We start from the raw sequence: 17,965 nt of genomic DNA, 5'->3' as shown, positions 1-17,965 counted from the left end.
GTCAGCTCCTGAGGGGCAGCAGAGAAGACACGACCTATAGGGACCTCCCATGACAAGGCAGGACATGAAGGCCCAACTGGCCCCTGGTACTGGCAGGGGGTCCACACCATCGCCATGGTGATGGTTTCCACCCTGGTGTGTTTACTGTCAGAGGTCAGCATCAGCCCTCCAAAGTTAACAAAGGCTGACATTGTCAGGGTCTGTATATTAGCTAGATGACCTGTACACCTAGAGGAAAAACCTCAAACTGTGTAGGTGAGCCTTTATGAGATAAGATATTGTGTTTGTGTGGACTTGTTTAACTCTGAGTCATTAGTGTCTCACATCTGGCATGGTTCCAGATGTCAGATATACTGTACATCAGTTCCCAACCTTAGTATTCCTTTATTCTACTCCGACATTTATTTCAGCCTTTTACCCATTACTTTTAGCTATTTTTTCTTATTTTATGACGAGGGCTTTTATAGCTGAGCTGACCCGTTCTCTTGTCAAATACATTTTATTTTACCGTTGACTCTGTGTTAACCTACATGTGACTAATAAAACTTGGAACGTAACTATTTGAACTGTTTATCCATTACATTTATGAATTTTTCCCAACTATTTATCCCTCACTTTTACGATTTCAACTTCTCTGCTCGCTTGCTTATTCATTTTCATGCACTCTTAACACATGGAACAACAACAAAGTCAGTGAGTGGATTTTTAAGTTAAATTGTATGTTCTGCTACTACACAATCCCTCCACATACCTGCAAGCAACTGCAGACGTACACCCTAGGGTACAAGTACCCCTGCTATTCATCTTTTGGTGGGACAGTAAGTTTGATGGAGATGCTTTGGGCATGTTTTTGTGCAAGGATGTGAGCATGCAGAGTTTGAAGGCGATAAAGTAGCCTTTGAATGATGAGTAATCCCTTAGTCATCATGGCCTCTTCAAGAGCAATTTCCTCTTTTATTAACCTTGATGGGAAGCGAGGCATCAAGGGAGAAAGTTTCACAGCACCTTTAGCAAAAAGGCTGATCAAAGTGTTTGCCGTCTTTGTACGGTACTTTTTGAATGTCTGTCCACTGAGACAACAAGGACACACAGACACCTACTGTCTCCCTTTCAAGAATATAGCCGGTCTCCTGGGGAGGCTCATTTGAACACTAAAGACCTATCCAAAACACTAGTGACTCTGTTCTATAAACACGAGTAACTCCATTGCCTGCAGGCCCAGTACAGATGAAGAAAATGTAGCGTCCGAAATGTCCACTACCGTCTGTATCCACACAACTCCGCTCAGTCAGACCGGTGAAAGGATGTATATTGAATGTCCGATGTGTCTCTTCACTCCTTTTCATGTAGTCTGCTGTAGTTAAGGGGTAGCACTAAGCAGAGAGGAGTCATTCTTCTGTTGCTTAAATGATATGATAGCATCTTGCAGGGAATTCATCCTCTCCGAACATATGTTTTAATCTGGCGTGCATGCACATGTGCCCTTATTGCCACTGGTAGGAGCTGTGGAGTGATGAACAACACTATGATTTGATTGCAAAATGTATGTGAATGATGCCTGCTAATGGTTAAAGTGACATTTAAAATCCCTGGGTTTTTATTTTTGTCCTGCTGAAGTTTTCTTCAGCAAGTCTTTTGAGTCGTGCAGGAGGGACATACCTGTGGCTCTATGCTTTCCAAATAAAGTCTTATGGGGATTAAAAATACTACTTTAATGTTTCTCCCTGACTATTGTCTTGTAACGTGACCCAAAAGAATCACGAGTGTATATAACGTGCCATTTGATGCACGCCGGAGCATGTTTTGTGCATCCCCAGGTCTCCAATGGGTTAATCTCAAAAACTATGCGGGTCTTGAAAAGAAAGGATCCCTGCGTCTTTAAAGTTGATGTAGCAACAGAGGGATTGTAGCGATAATGCTATTGGGGCGGCAGATCAGTTACTTCTGACGCTCCAAAGCCTCGGGGAGTTGGCTCAAGATTGCTTGTCTTTGATAAGGTCCTCACTATGTAGAAGCAACTTCGTGATCTGGGAAAAGGTTGTCAAACTGAGGCGCAAAGCTCACTAGTCAGGGGGAAAAAACAGCAACATTAAAAACATGTTTCATCCGGAGTGACTGCAACGTATCTGGGCAGCTCCGATACTTCTTTTTATTTTTTCGGAGGCATCAAGCTGCAATTGTTTTTTATGCAGCTGTCGGGACCCGGCAGTCGGTTCCTTACTTTGAAGTGCGCTGCTCCAGCCTGTCGGCTCAGTTGGTGTTGGAGTCGCCTACAGGAGAGACCTACCGTGCGGCATGGACGCCTGAAACCATAGGGAGGAGAAAAGGAGGAGGGAGAAAGCGGTATTTTTTTCCCTCTCGAGTGCATTTTTCTCTCCGTGAACCGACTCAAACCTGAACGGACTGTATGTGGACGCGTCGCGGAGACGATTACTGTGGATTATAAGCGTTTTTTGTGTGGATAAAAAACCAACAACTGGAGTTTAATTTGAGGAGAGAACTCGTGGATCGATGGTAAGTTAGAAGTGTGTGTGTGCGCCTCCTCAAACTGCCCCCATTGGAGTTCCCTTTGATGTGCTGTTGACTCGCCTTTGAAGTAATGTTCAAGGGGAAATTAACCGCTTTTCTTACGTTTCACGAGCCCAAAAATGCGTCGAATCGTTTCTGTATCATTCACCCAAATTCCTCTGCGATATTGTTTTGTTTTCATATTTAAAGTTAGAGTAGAAGATTTAGGTTAGCTCGTTTCTTTTTTTGTGGAATTCCTCCCCCCACAAGATCTGAGACTTTAGTGTGCTTGGGATTGGACTTGTTTCTCGCCTGGACTGAAACATTAAAGTAACTTTGAAAGACTAAATTTGAAGAGTTGTTGTTTTTTTCGAGGAGTACCCTAGTACTGTTCAGAGTTGTGTCTGTGTCCCGGTGCTGTTTCTCTTGCTGTCTCTTACAAGTTTAACACTTAAGCATTGTAGCCGTTTGTCAGTGATACAAAGTGACATCTGCAATGTTGCACATCAGCCGCTGGTGCGTTGTAACATCGATGCTTTTGCGGTGCAGACGCGATCACACGTAACAAACTGCTCATAATCTCTGCGATAACGGATCGAGATATAGCTGGGTGTTTGAAACATTTGAGCATGTTACAGCTGCAGGAGTTAACGTTAGTACTACACCAAACACAGCAGCCAGCTGCAGCCAGTTCACTCCGTTAACTATTTTGGTCACGTTTTTCCATCTCTCCGAGTTAGTCCCACATTGGTGTCCTACAGGTACTCGCAGGAGAGGCTCAATTTTATGTGATTTAGTCGCCTGTGATGAGATGTTGAGACGTAGAAATGAGAAAGTGGCAGGGATGGTAGAAAGACATGTGCTTGCATTCTGCAGCAGGCAGCCAGGTCTACAACTCTGACACCAGGCGTGATGGATGCGGAAATGTTAATGCAACCGTGTCCATTTGAAGGATCAATGTCTAATTATTGGTGATCAGTCCATAACCCCGCTTGACATACGCGTGAGGACTACTTCTCGTGTTGTTAACCGAACACGAAGCTGATGTAGATTCACTTGAGGCATCGCTCAGGTGGTTCCTGCTCGACTGTGCGAAATCCCTGTTAAATTCTTGTTAATTTAACCAATAGCGCCTCGGTGGAAATCACATTCCAGGTCGAGATATGAAGAAATGCTGTTTATGTAATGCTGCTGCGGCGTTTTCTCACATTTCTTTTTTTTTCTTTCTTTTTGTGAACTAGGCTGTCTTCTTCTGTAGAAGTCAGTGAGGGTCTGAAAAGACTCTTACTGTGTCTCTCTCCCCTTTGAAGTTTGGGCGGATCTGGTTTTGATTAGATCAATACTTTGTGTTTCAGAGAGAAGACGGGCAGCCAGAGAGAAGCTTCCCCGCTGACATAAGAGAGTGAGGAAATTACAGTAGAAGCTCAGAGGAGGCGAACAGCACACAGGCTCTCTCCTGCTACTTTCGGAGCCATGAGCAGGGCGCTTATGGACCATATCGCCAGTAGTTTCCGAGAAGATGCTCCTCGACCCCCGGTGCCGGGGGAGGAGGGCGAGGCGCCCTGCTACCCCGGCAAACTCGCAATGATGAAACCCCTGGTCCCTCCGAAATCGGTTTTGCTTGGCTCTCCGGGATCCTCAGCGAGGAGGAACGAGGATGGTCTTGGGGAGCCGGAGGGGAGTGCCTCCCCGGATTCACCGCTTTCCCGGTGGACAAAGTCATTGCACTCTCTCCTCGGGGACCAGGACGGTGCTCTTCTTTTTAGGACATTCCTGGAGCGAGAGAAATGTGTCGATACTTTAGACTTTTGGTTCGCCTGCAATGGCTTCAGGCAAATGGACCTCAAGGATACCAAAACGCAGAGAGTCGCCAAAGCAATTTACAAGCGCTACATCGAAAACAACAGCATTGTCGCCAAACAGCTTAAGCCCGCGACTAAAACCTTCATACGGGATAATGTCAAGAAGCAACACATAGACTCTGCGATGTTCGACCAGGCGCAGACGGAGATCCAAACCAACATGGAGGAGAACGCGTACCAGATGTTTCTGACCTCTGACATTTACCTCGAGTACGTGAGGACTGGGGGAGAAAACCCGAATCACGTTAACTCGAACGGCTTGGCCGACCTGAAAGTAGTATGTGGATACCTGCCCACGCTCAATGAAGAGGAGGAGTGGAGTTGTGATTTCAAAGCCAAAGCGCTAGTTGGATTGTCGGCGAAAGCGCAGAGGGCCACCGTGTCCATGAGGGCGGTGGAGGTGATGGAAAGGGGATACAGGTATGTCTGCAACACATTTTAAACAGTACTTAGGGTAGAATACATGTTATACAGAAGTGATAATCCACATTACAGGCGTAAATGGCGTGCGTAAATGTTTCTTTTTTTCCAAATCACTTCAGGGTTACTTTTAAGTTTGTAGAAATCTCTGTACGTCTTTCAATCCCTGGCTCTCTGGCCCCTCTAACCATCTCCAACAGCAGCCCTCTGCTGGCGCTCGCCTGGATTTCCGGGGCTTTGAAATAGTTAAGCAGAATGAGGGATCGTCTTCCACGGGAAAAGTTCAGAGCACGGCTGGCTCTGGCCCCAGCCGGCAAATAATAGATGATGACATTGCTATGCTATGTCTCCTCCTGTACAACGCTGCCCTCAAGCCTTTGGCAGAGATATAAATCTATAACAGATCTATAGATGGCACTTTGGAAAGGATGTTCTGTAGTTTTATTTTGATGCTTATTATAGCCTTTCCATCTCTGCCTCTCTAAAATAGAGTAAAATCAAATTTCTTGCTTCATGCTTCCTGACAAGTGTACAAGTGTCTGTCATTTTAAGTCATAACATTGTGGCATCTTCTGATGTTGCTGTTGCAAATAGGACACTAAATTACTAGTTGCACAAAAATCAATAATTTGTAAGAGTATGACAGGCTAAGTAAACTGACAGCTACCTGCTATGGACAACACTGACAGCATGTGTGTGAGGATGGCGGTGGTGGGGACTTTTCTACAGTATGATGCTTTTTCCTCAAAGTGAGAGAATAAACCTCTTTGGGCATGCAGCCATTGTCACCTTACAGAGTCAAAACATGTGCAACCCATTTCTCTCTTTTCCACTTCCCTCTCCTCTTCTCATCTGACTTTTTGAAAACAAACTTTGAACGGCAGCAGCTACAGTACAGAATCAACACCCACCTCCCCACCCCGAACTCTCTCACTCTCTTCTTTTCTTGTTTGCTTCAATTCCTCTGTTTCCCTCCTTTGCTGCCTTGCCCCCACCTTCTCCACTTTTATCTTTTTTTCCTTTTGAAAACTCAGGGATGGGGACTAAGAGGCATGCTTTTGGATCGAAAGTGTGGGGAAAGAGAGCGGAAAGGAAGGACAGCGAGGGGGGGCATCTTATGAAAGAAAGGTAGTGAGGAGAAAGGATAAATGAGGGGGTGAGGGAGAGAGGCAGGGAGGGAAGAATGCAAGGCCAGCTGTGTTAAATACCTGACTCTTTGCAAGCCTCTCTGAAGGTCAGCCTGGAGCTGGGGGCCTACAGCTTTAGTCCTGCTGCTCCCTCATGAAGACCCTCTCTTTTTTTCCCCCTTCTTTCCTTCTCTTACACACTCTCATGCTTCCGGTCTATACTATTTTTTTCCTCTTTTGGTCACTCCCCCCTTTTCTCCTCCTCCTGTACCATGGCAAGAATGCACGCACAGTGGGAGATGAACGCTGAGGAAAGAGTGAGTGTGAATGAGAGAAATGGAAAGAGAGAAGTTGTGGGTTATTTAAGAAGGAATAAATGGGGCATAAGGAGAAAACCACAGCTTTCCCAGTGCAGATGAACTTGTAAGGGTCGAGGTTTCCAGGCTCCAGAGTAGCCGTTCACATTCTTTCATTACATGGTGTAGTTGTTGTTGGTAGCAGACAAGGTCATATTCACACATTTATCACTTCGTCCTCTTAGTGTCATTAAAACCTCAGAAGATCACTTGTCCTAATCCTCAACACAAGTGAAATACAAATGAAATGTCACCCACCTGTTGGGATACTGTTTCATAGTGTTCGTATTGTTATCAATACCATTTCTGTTGTTGTAACCTCCCCAGATCGTACAAAAGAGGAGACTCACTCAACCCCTGCCATGTGGGCTCTTTCGCCCCCGTCAGCAGCACCAACGACAGTGAGGTGTCCAGTGACGCCCTGACCGATGATGCCATGTCCGTGACTGACAGCAGTGTGTAAGTGAATATTAAGTGTGTGTGTGTGTGTGTGACAAATGGTTTGCTGTAGTGGGTACGTGTGTTAATTTAAAACATTTAACACAAGATAAGGTATGAATCAGTGCCATCATTGTGCCACAAAACCACTTTTTTTTAAACATTATACTGTATAGGAAGAGAGACTTTGTAAGTTGACACATGGGTATTATACAGGCTTTAGATTTTATGTCATCAGTTTGATGTCAAGTAGTGTAGAGTTGCAACTAATAGTTAGTTTCAATATCTGATTTATACTTTAGTCTAGATATTGTCACAAGCTCTGTCTGACCAAAAACCGAAGAGAAAACCAGCAGTATTTCCAATTTTAATAACCTGAAGTAAGAGAAGATTGGCAGTTTTGCAAAATTAGTGAAATGTTTGGTTGGTTATCAAAACTGTTGTTGATTAACTGCCTATGGGTTGACTAATCAAGGGGTTGGCTTATCGTTTCTACACAAAAATAGTGCACAAGTGTTACACCTCTGTCCACATGTGGTTTGTGCTTATCTGTGTACGTGCCTAGGGCCTCGTTCTTCAAAAGGATTACTTGGCGTAATCACGTGTCTCTCAAGTGACAGGTTACTATGAAGTCATTGCAAGGTGCACAGCTCAAGGCCATGAGCGTTCAGGTCTGCTGGTTTTTGGACAGAAAGCAGAAAAATCTTGGACCAAGTTCTTCTTTACCTCATCTCACATGGGAGGTCAAGGCCTTCGCAGATGATGACACTGAAGAAGCCATGACCAAGCTAAATATATTTTTGTGCGTTTGTTCAGTGAGACCAGTGGACTGGGCTACACATAAATATGGAAGCTATAAAGAGTTTGTTTTACAACAGGGTCCTCTGCTGTGGCATATCTCTAGACAGCCCTGCTTCAAAGAGGCCGCGGCCCATATAGACCTTTTCTGCTGTACTTTGCCCAGTGCAGTGACAAAGCCCTGGCCACAGGGACACAAAACCTCCACACCTCAGTCCCTGCCCGCTCTGGCCTTGATCAGGATATCTGCCTCTCTTTAGGTCAGTTAAAAGGACCCATAAACATTTGAATCTCATTTACAGATATAGAAAAGAATAGAAAAGGGAAAAAGCAGCGGGGGCGGGAGCGGTTGGGTGGGAAGAGAAAGAGAGTGGTGGAGGGGGGATTTTTGCTTATATCTTATTTATGGATTTGCTTGGACGCTGGGGAATGCAGCTGCGCAGACTTCAAACATTACCTTATCTTACAAACCAGCCTTTTGATGTGCGGAGATCAGAGGCTGGCTGCGCTTGCCAAATGAAGATGGGGGGGGGGGGATTTGCTTTTGCGCATGACTGTGGCATTTCAAAGCAAAAATGGAAAAGTGCTCCTCAGTTAGGCTAGGTCACCAGGAAACTGGTGTTTAGCATGGGGGAAATGCGCTGTTTTACACTGTCAAGTGTTCCAGTTTGAAGCTTGAGCTTTGCTGTTTGTTGTTTGATTTAATTTTTACCCAGTCAGCCATTCAGTCCCTCAGATTTAACCAGGTTAAACCCCTTGGGTCCTGTCCCGCAGTAACTCTTTGAATAAGTATATCAAGTTGCTAATGCTAACAGTGTCCTCAGCGCAACATAAAATTCAGTAGGGGAATGCTAATGCTCACCCTACTTCTGGCCAGTAGAGCACACTGACTGCGGAGTGTGTCTGTGTGTATGCTGGTGTGCAGTTCTGTGCGGGAGCCAGAGATGAAATTTAGTGTAATTACTGGGGCAAACAAAACCTACTGCGACACTCATCACAACAATGTAGCCCAGTCTGCTCTGGCATACAAACATGACCGGAACTGCTTGACTCTGAGTGTCTTCGTTGTTCTCTTTATTATGTCTAAAAGATGAAAAAGAAAATGGACGGGAGAACTAATTGATTAGATTTATTCTAGCTTGAAAGGCTTTTGATCTACCCAGTTAGCTAATAAGCTTCTTCCTGAATGGCTGTTTGGTCTTACATGATGTATCTGATTGGGTAATTGACCTTTTGTGATCTGTCTGTACACCCCCAGAGATGGCATCCCTCCGTATAAACTGGGCTCAAAGAAACAGCTACAGAGAGATATGCAGCGCAACATGAGGATGAACAGTCAAGTCTCTCTGCCTGCTTTCCCTGTAAGTACACACAAACATGAGCGAGCACACACACACTCACACACACACTCACAGACACACTCTCTCACACACACACACACACACACACACGACACGTACACATGCTCCAAAGTCTTTTTGAACCTGGGTCCCATAGTGTAATTTCCATACCACCCTCTGTTTCGGGTCTCTTGGTTCTATGAATAGTACCGCACAAACTGTATTCTGCATTCTCAATTCAACATCACCAGCAAAGATCTGAAGAGTAACGTCAAAGACCCAGCCTCCCACTCTCACACACACTCGCATAAGCGCAAGTACACACATACAAACACAAGCCTCCTCGCTACCTTTGGTGTCACCTACACCCCCATTAGGGTTCCTTGAAGTCTGTGGGAGACAAGGGGGGTCTCTAAGCTGTTTATCGCCGCAGAGCTCGGAACACACCAGGGTTTTTCTTCCCCAACCGATGCTGTAAATATGGAGAATAAGAAGAAATGAGGAAGATCTCTGCCGCTTTATCCCGAGGGCTCTGAAATCAGCCCAGTTCCCAGCAAAAACACAAAGATACTCCGACACATTCACACACATTCACACACATGCACACACACGCCGCGCTTTGATCCAAGGATGAATGGAGCAAACGCACAGGGAAGTGACAACTTCCAACAGAGCTTGCCCCCTTTTTTCCAGTACCCCCACCCCCCGACATACATACATGCACACAAACACACACACACAGCCAGGCCCCCTCCCCTAAAAGTGAGGGATCTTAGGGAAGAGTTTGAGCGTGTCATGTGAGCTCTCAGCGGGTCAGAGGGGAGTTGGTAGCTTACGGCTTAGAGAGGCTAACTTCAGGTTGAGAGAAGAACAGGAAAGGAGATCCAAAACAGGCAGGCGGCATCTTGCCGAAGTAGTAGTTACAGAAGCAGCTTGCTGAAATAAACTTGGTGTACCCCTCATTTTGTCAACACAGATTGGTTCTCGCCACTCTTCTTCTCTCCCTGTCCCCCTTTTGCTTTATTTTTGCTTTTATTCTTGTTTTGGTTTCCCGTCAGATTTTTGGCGATGGCTTCCATTCCCATGGTGCACCAGCCTCGGGCTCCATCAGACAACGCCTCTTTTTCTCATTCTTTTCTCCCCCTCATCCCCACTACAAAGGAATGGGAGAAACAAAAAAGAGGAAGAGAAATCAAGAATGCCCCTGCGTAAAAATGCTAGTAATTTAAGATGTGTGGGTGCACGCACACATTCTCATACTGTCACTATACTGTACCTCAAAGGTGCCCAGTATGTGACAAGAGGGGAATAAATTACGTCAACCTTTCTGATCTCCCATCCTTTTTTTGCATCTTTATCTCTCTCCTTCAATCCTTCCCTCTCTTCATTTTCTCTTTCTCTCCCCCCCTGCGAGCACACATCTCTGCATCTCAGCTTCTACCATTTCTTTTAATCCCTCATCCTTTCCTCCCTGGAGTTCTTTTCCACCCCCTGTCGATATGTGGCTTTTATTCCTAGATGTAAAGCCACTGCTTCCCATCTATCTGTCCCTCCATTCCAACCTCTGCCACCATATTCTCCCCCCACTGAGTGTTTGATATTTGACAAGGAAGCCTTTGAAGTTAGCTGACATAAAAGAGGCCTGCTGATGATGACAGAGGGTACCAGCCGAGGCCTAGCCCAGCATGGCCATGCACCAGGCCTACCACCCCTTGAAACAACCCGTAGCCTTGGGTGCCCATGAGAGTTCCCTGATCAGTAATACCAATGGTGGAGCAGCCGCTGGTGGAGAACAATGCATACATGTAGACAGATCTTTGTAGAAGTTGGGGAGGGATAGGACTTGAGCATCGAGGGATGACACATGAACCAATGTCTAATGTATTTCCTTCTCCCCAAAGCGTACTCGCCGCCCTCCCAAGGAGATGGTCCCAATGGAGCCATCAGAGTTTGCAGCCCAGCTCATCTCCCGTCTGGAGAACCTAAAGAGAAAGCAGGACACCATCAACTCTCTGGAGGAGAAGCTGCATAAGATTCAGGAGGTTTGTATGAGATTGTGTTTTATGGAAAAGTACTGTACTGTAAGGTGTTTTTTTAAGTAATTCCTCAATTAATAATTTTGAACGCTTTGTTAACAGGAGGAGGAAAAGGAAGACACAGAGATGATGGGAAGTGCTCCCCTGCTCTCTCCCCACCCTTTGACCCTCCTCCCTGGTTCCTCCGACGAGGACCCCCAGGCGATTCTGGATGAGCACCTTTCTCGCGTTCTGAAGACGCCCGGCTGCCAGTCCCCTGCTGTCATTCGCCACTCACCTCGCTCCAGCTCCCCAGAGCACAGGCCCATCACGCGAGCTGGTTTTGGAATGAAGGGCCCGGTTAGGACAGGGCCCTCCTGTCCTGACCAAGGGGCTATCACTCTAGCCTTGGGCCCCAGCAGGACCCTTGTAAGCAGGCAGAGCACAAAACACATCCACCACCACTACATCCACCACCATGCCAGTCCCAAGACTAAGGAGCAGATTGAAAAGGAGGCAGCCCTCAGGGTGCACAGCTTGTGCTCCAGCAGTGCCGAGTGCCAGCCCTGCCAGCCCTGCCAGCCTTACCATCGCAGCCGCAGCTTGGGCAGAGAGATGTGTGGGGCCATCTCAGTAGACAACAGTGTGGGGTCAGTTTCAAGCAGCTTTTGAGTTTATGTCTCATTTATTTTAAAGTTTCTTGTGTTAATTTGTTTAAAAATAAACCATGCTAATGTTTTCTCTCTCTCTCCTATCCTCTTAGGCGCTCCAGCTCTCTGTCCAGGCGTGTGTGTCGTTCAGGGGTTGAGGATGGAGTAGCAGAGAGCTGTATGGAGGACTTGCAGCTGCCCAGCGACACGACAGACCCCACCCAAAATGTGCTGCAGTGGATCCTGGAAAGTAAACGACAAAGCAGGCACAAGTCCCACAGGTAAGGAGTAGCTGGTACCTGGAGCTCAAGGGTTTTTAGTTTTAGGTTGTATTTTAGTCTAATCTTATGTCCCATCATTGCCCGTTGTTAATAAATGTTATCTTATTTCCATTCTCCCTTGCAGTAACCAGAGCACCAAGAAGTCCTTTGGCGGCTCCTCTACGCAGACACACACATGGGGTGGTGGCGGAAGCTGTGGCCACCTACGTAGCCACCAGCCAGCCCAGCCATTCATTCAGGACCCAGCCATGCCTCCCCTGCCCCCTCCCAACACATTAGCCCAGCTGGAGGAAGCCTGCCGTAGACTGGAGGAGGTCTCCACCAAGACCACCAAGCAAAGGTACACAGAAATGATAGAGTAGTTGTTGAATATTGCTCTTAGCCCTGGTCTGCCTTATTATGATTTCTACATTTGGTTTTTGAAATATATTGATGATTTTTACTGCAGGAAATATCCCTGAGTATTATTAAACCTGGTGTTAAAGTTTATGCCATATCTCTTCCCAGGCATTCGACGTCCAGTCTCCAGCAGGAGAAGAGCCACCAAGCGCCTGTCCAGGGTGAGGGGTCTGTGCTTCTGTTTCTAGCCAATCCCAGCCCTGCTGGCCTCCTCACAACCAGCCCCATTCTCCAGTCAGAAGAGTACGATGCCTCTAGTGTCCTGCCCTCCTTCTCCTCTCCTCCTCTCTGCTCCTCTTGCTCCTCCTCCTCCTCCTCTCAGCCATAACCTCCACCTTGCAGTGTACTTCTACCCTTTTAACTCTTCCTGCTTGTCACCTGCATTGCTCACTGCATATGTAGGGAGAAAGACATGCATTCACGTGCAAACATACACAGCAGACATACGCACACACCCACATGTAGTCATTCAAAAGAGAAGGTGACCCCCCTTTGCAAAGCTTATTTTAAGCTTTGCAAACAGATATGGGCTCTGCCTCCGTTTGCTTGAATCTTGTGTATTTGTGCTGCGTGTGGGGAGTGTGTAGTCACTACACCACCTGACTGAGAAATCCCTTTTTTATATAAATATATATATATATATATGTATCATTTTTATTGGCTGTCCTTCAGTGAGCTGGCTGTCGGCTTGGGCGAGCAGAGCTTTGCAAAGAGCTCCTCTGAAGTGGGCCTACAAAGCCTTGGACATAGCTGAAGGGGAATTGATAATACTGTGCCCCTTCTCCACATGCACACACAACACATAAGTACACGTTTACGGAAGGCACTAGGCCGCTCACTCGCTCATGTTTTCCTTCAGTCAGGGTTCTGTTACTGTATCTCTGCTCAGTACTGAAGTAGATTGCTGGTATAGTCCCTTAGAAGCTTTGCTCTGTTTCTGATTTCTCTTTTTGATCATTATCTTATTAAGTGTCATGAGTGTGTCCATTGCTTTTAACACAGTCTTCTTCTTCTCCCCTTTTTGTCTACTTTCAGGATCAAGGAGTGTAAAAAGGGTTCAGAAGGAGAGACAGTGGTGACGTATTTCTTCTGTGGTGAGGAGATCCCCTACCGCAGGAACATGAAGAGCTACAGTCTCACCCTGGGCCACTTCAAGGAGCAGCTCCGCAAAAAGGGCAGCTACAGGTGTGTAGATGGAAATTTGTAAACACTGAGATGTCGGTTAAAGTTTAACGACAGCGATGTCATGTGAACTTTTGCTACTGGTGCTTCTGTCATATTGTGATTACCGGCAATAAAACGCTATCAGTTCATTGCACTTTATGTCAAACAATAATTGAGAACAAACTGTTGCCTTTTGTATAAACAAAACCTTCTTGCAGACAGCGTAACAGGTCTCTGTCTGAAATTGGTAGAGGAGTCACTTATAGCTGAATTGCAATCTGTGATCATTAGTGTTTTTTCGTCATAACCTGGTGACATTTAAGACCTTGTTAATCTAACAGGGCAGGACTAAAGGACACTACACACTGAAGCGAGGATGTCAAATGTTAGCCAACTGAAAGGCTACATCCATACATTTTTAAATTGTGGTCAATGCCTGTGTGACCATAAGGACCTAATCTATTTCCCCCTAATTTATTAGTGCGCGTGCATGCATGTGTGCGTGCGTAGATTCAGGCCACTGTGTGTGTTGAGAGGAGAGGCCAAGAGGGAGGGAGGGTGGGTGTTGCGGGGGTTAGTGGAAGAGTTTGAACTGCAGCGATTTGGGTCCCATCTGGTATTGATTTCCATGCTAAGGCACACTTAATACACATGGCTTTGAAGCCCCAGCCCCTTTGATTTCAACCAACAAAGACTCACACAAATGGCCAGCGTGCAAATTCTTCACTGATGCTATCAGGGGCTCTTTTTTCAGCCCATGAATGTTCTTGCGTTGAACACGCACAATGTTTACACATGTTGTAATCATTTTATGGATATTTTTGAAAGGCAGATTGTTAAATGCCAGATATGCTTGTTTGCTGCACTTCAGGGCCCTGACTGGTGCTGCACAGCTTCGTTGTGTTTGCAGAACAAGATTTTTACTTTGATTGCTCCTTTCCATTAGAGGGAAACAATCTAACATTTGTTGTTTAGGCTGCCATGGTCTCCAGGATAAGAATAAGCATGGCCTGAGTATTGTGTTAATAATTACAGTTACCAAACTATTTCTTGACTAAAAGAAAAATAACTTCTAAAATAACATCTGGACAGGGAGAAGTCCAGATGTGTGCAGCGTTTGTGGATCAACAAATGTGACAAGTACTTAACCCCCCCCCCCCCCCCCCCCCCCCCCAATCCTCTCATCTTTTCTCACTGGCTTGCTGTCTCAGTTCCTGTGTCATACCGTCCACATTTTTTGGAGAGAGCTGCGTGGCTCTTTAATAGCAGCCAGAGAATGTGTGGAGTTGGGTCATTTCAACATGGCAGCGGTTCAACAAAGAACAGTACTGCTGGGCCCTGCCAGACGATATTGGTGCCAGATGTCAGTGCAAACGGAGAGAGAGAAGGGGGGAAAACAGATCTAGCCACATAAAACATGTTCCAGTGGAAATTCAGGCTCTCTCTGTCTGTCTCTCTAAGCAAAAAGGATCATAGCTCTTTGAAGATTTTTTTTAAGAGGACAGCTCCACCTTTTTTTTGGTTTAGGAAAAGAAGGAGAGGAGGATACAATTATCAGGCGTGTCTTGTGCTCTAATTCATGTCTTACTATTTACTCACTTTATTATCCTGAGAGAGAGAGAGAGAAAGAGAGAGAGAGAGAGACCTTGTATTCCGTTTAGTTGAAGCCTTCCTGTATTTCAAATATAGCTGTTTTTTATTAGTGACCACCCTCACGCTGATCGGCGCATGTGCACTTTTGCAAGGCATTTTTATACTGTAGCTCTCATTTTACAAGTATTATATGTTTGACTTTGTCAGCCTCCTGTCTCATTAAAAAGAAAATGCTCACAAACATACCCACATTCCAGTCACCTCGCACATGTAGCAAATCGAGGCATTTTTCCATTACATAGTTAATGAGTGAATTCTGAGACCCCCCCCCCACCCCCCCCCCCCCCCCCATGCTGGTTTCTCTTCCTCTAAAATGAGGATGGGGAGGGGTTGCATCATTAATGGCCCAGTGAAGTCATGGCTGACGAGAAGCCCCTCCTTTTTAAATTTTTGTTTTTTTTTCTTCGACACACAGAAAGTTGTCAGTCAGCTGCCCTTCCTATAGCTCAGCGAGACCTCATACTATCAACAGGGGTAAGGAAGGACACAGTGTACTGCTTGCTCTTTCTTCTCCTCCACTTTGTCTCTGTTCTTTTCTTTGTCCCTGTAATAATGAAACAAGGATGAGGAAAGATTGAAAGCCTGTGCATGTGTGTCCTCTAACGTGTGCACGAGTGGGTGCAGGCAGACGTGCAGGCACCCAAAATTTAAGCCTTTGTCAATGGACCCCTTCATTTTCACGCTGGCCTAATTGGCCCCTGTTAGCCGGGGCAAAACTCACAACAGCAGGATGGAGAAAAAGGAAAGGGAGCAAAGGGAGGGATGAAGAGAGCCAGTCTCTTATTTTAGACTTTTAGCAGCAGGTACCACCCCGTCCCGGGGAGGTTGGTCTTTAGCGCAGCAGGCTTGGTTGATTGTGTACCGAGTGGCTTTTCATGGACGACAGAAATGAGCCTTGATGTTAAAAAGGTCAAAGGGTGCGGCAGCAAGCAGTTTGACTTTTAGGATCTCTCTTTTGACTTTTTATCTTTGAAGCTTTTAATGTATCTTGAGTCATGCTTCTGAAAAAGTCTTTGGGTGTTAAATCTCTCGTCTCTTCTGCAGGTACTACTTCAAGAAGGCCAGTGATGAGTTTGAGTGCGGTGCGGTGTTTGAGGAGGTGTCAGACGACGGCTCCTTGCTGCCCACCTACGAGGGCAAGATCCTGGGCAAGGTGGAGAGGATGGAGTGAGACATTCTCATGTCGTGGATTATACGGACGCTTCACACCTCTATGGATGTACTCCCTTCGTGTGCTCGCACACACGAAGTACGCGTCTTTTAAGCTAAGACTGAAGGACTGGAGACTGGAGAGTTGTTGAAGGAAAGTGGACAAGGTTTGGGCAGATGGACTGGATAAACGATGGACAGGAAACAGCAAAGAGGACAAGTTATTGCTATTACAGGACTATCATGTGAACAGCCCGCCTTGAAGTGAAGAAAATAAAAGACTGTGTGTTGCTGGACTGAAACAAATCTGTGTTTCCAGAAGAGAAAACTCAAGAGACTCTAGGTGAATGACCACTCCTCAAAGAAGCGGGCCGGTGGGTTCAAATCTGAGACTGACTACCTTGCCCATGCTAGCACTCGCTAGCACACCGCTAATATGTATGTGCAGATATACATGTACATTGCATTGTGATGCTTGTATTGCTGTGTAAAGATTTCTATTGCTATTTATTGGAAATTTCCCTGCCCCAACCCCATTATTCCTCCATGGACAAGCTGCTTGGAGTTGGAGAAACTTCTCCAATTTTCCACATCCGTGATTTTATATTATTTACCCCTTCTGAGCATCAGTTCTCAAGCAAAGGAAATGGGTTTTATTCATTTTCTGCCCCTCATATTGAACTGTAAACTTAAAAAAAAATACCTCTTCAAAAAACCCACTCCTGTTCCTGGAGATTTAGCGGGACATCATCTCTGATCTCTTGGCTGGAGAGCTTACTGCTGAAGCTTTGAGAATGGCTCTCTATCACTTAAAGTTTGATAATATATTTACTACTGCAGTGCGATTTGTGGCTGTGTCCTCATCTGCTCTGAGTGTACTAAAAAAAGGAACAAAAATGCTATTAATGTTTAACTCTCAACTCTGGGACTCTCTGCCCAGCTAGCCTTGATCTGTTGCGTCTTAGTGCCTTTGTTTCAGTGGCGCAGGCATCGCACAAATAGCCTATGTATTTACTAAGAGGAAACTGCCCTGAACAGGTCCTAGAGTCCCCAAAATGTGTTTACATCTATATTAATATTTACCAACAAGAAGCTCTATATAGTGCTCCCCAACGTGCTTAGCTATGTGATTGTGTGACTGAGTTGCTTTTGAGTAGGGTTACTCTGTGTGTATTTGAAACCTGCACTATGAGCTGCAGATGATAATGCCGGTGGTAATATACACTATGTCCATAGTGGTTTAATTGAGTACAGTAGCTGTGCCTACATGGATTCTTGCCGTGTTTTACCCAATTTTCAGGGTCGAATTATTCCCTTGGTTTTTACAAGGGGCCTTATGTTGAAAAGATATTTTTATGCCTTTTAGTATCCGTTTCATCATGTTTATGTTTTATAATATTTTTCATGGCTTCCTTGGTTCCACTTGTAAACTGTAAATTATGCGTTCTATAGAGCTCAGTTGAAAAGATGCCTCGGTACTTTAATTATTGTAATTATGAAGAGATGTAGCCTTTATTAAAATGTTCTATTTTTCAAATTAGCAAATGGCTTCCTATGGTTTTGTTTGTGTCGTGTATGTGTGCTTGTGTGTGCGCCCCGCTGTGGAGAGTGCAGCTCGTTGGATCCAGTGAGAAATCTCAGCCAGATTTGCATCCATTATCAGCTCTTAATTTACTCCCTGTTGGAAATTAAAACATGCAGCATTAATTTGGCCACCAGAGCCTGTGTGTGTTTTAGTGCAAGACGAAGAGAGAGGGAGAGTATCTAAGTGTGTGTTAATGAGACGTTTTGCAAATGCGTGCCAT

General features: G+C 45.5%; 1 protein-coding gene across 2 annotated transcripts; it reads left to right on the top strand.

The window, feature by feature from the left end:
- Positions 1-2,169: 2,169 nt before the first annotated feature.
- axin2 (axin 2 (conductin, axil)) lies at positions 2,170-17,630 on the top strand. 2 transcript variants are annotated; one of them, XR_014593565.1, is made up of 11 exons: positions 2,170-2,514; positions 3,864-4,790; positions 6,601-6,732; positions 8,768-8,870; positions 10,751-10,891; positions 10,988-11,514; positions 11,628-11,795; positions 11,920-12,135; positions 12,303-12,355; positions 13,230-13,379; positions 16,056-16,172. XR_014593565.1 is itself a non-coding variant. In XM_083930595.1 (11 exons), the coding sequence occupies exons 2-11, from the start codon at positions 3,982-3,984 to the stop codon at positions 16,180-16,182; spliced, it is 2,508 nt and encodes an 835-aa protein (XP_083786721.1). In that variant the 5' UTR covers positions 2,170-2,514; positions 3,864-3,981; the 3' UTR covers positions 16,183-17,630. The 2 variants fall into 2 exon arrangements, 1 of the variants encoding a protein (XP_083786721.1); XM_083930595.1 differs by having other exon boundaries at positions 12,303-12,437; positions 16,056-17,630.
- Positions 17,631-17,965: the final 335 nt, after the last annotated feature.

The sequence above is a fragment of the Echiichthys vipera genome (genome assembly GCF_963691815.1).
Source record: "Echiichthys vipera genome assembly, chromosome: 17".
Taxonomy (NCBI): Eukaryota; Metazoa; Chordata; class Actinopteri; order Perciformes; family Trachinidae; genus Echiichthys; species Echiichthys vipera.
Note: the sequence above shows the minus strand (reverse complement) of the source record. Positions and strands in the feature narration are given on the sequence as shown.

Excerpts from the sequence above, each read along its gene's own strand:
- axin2 (XM_083930595.1), top strand. The coding sequence starts at position 3,982 with ATGAGCAGGGCGCTTATGGACCATATCGCCAGTAGTTTCCGAGAAGAT. Across the intron at positions 10,892-10,987 it reads AGCTGCATAAGATTCAGGAG|GAGGAGGAAAAGGAAGACAC; the intron begins GTTTGTATGAGA and ends CTTTGTTAACAG. Across the intron at positions 12,438-13,229 it reads CCCATTCTCCAGTCAGAAGA|GATCAAGGAGTGTAAAAAGG; the intron begins GTACGATGCCTC and ends GTCTACTTTCAG.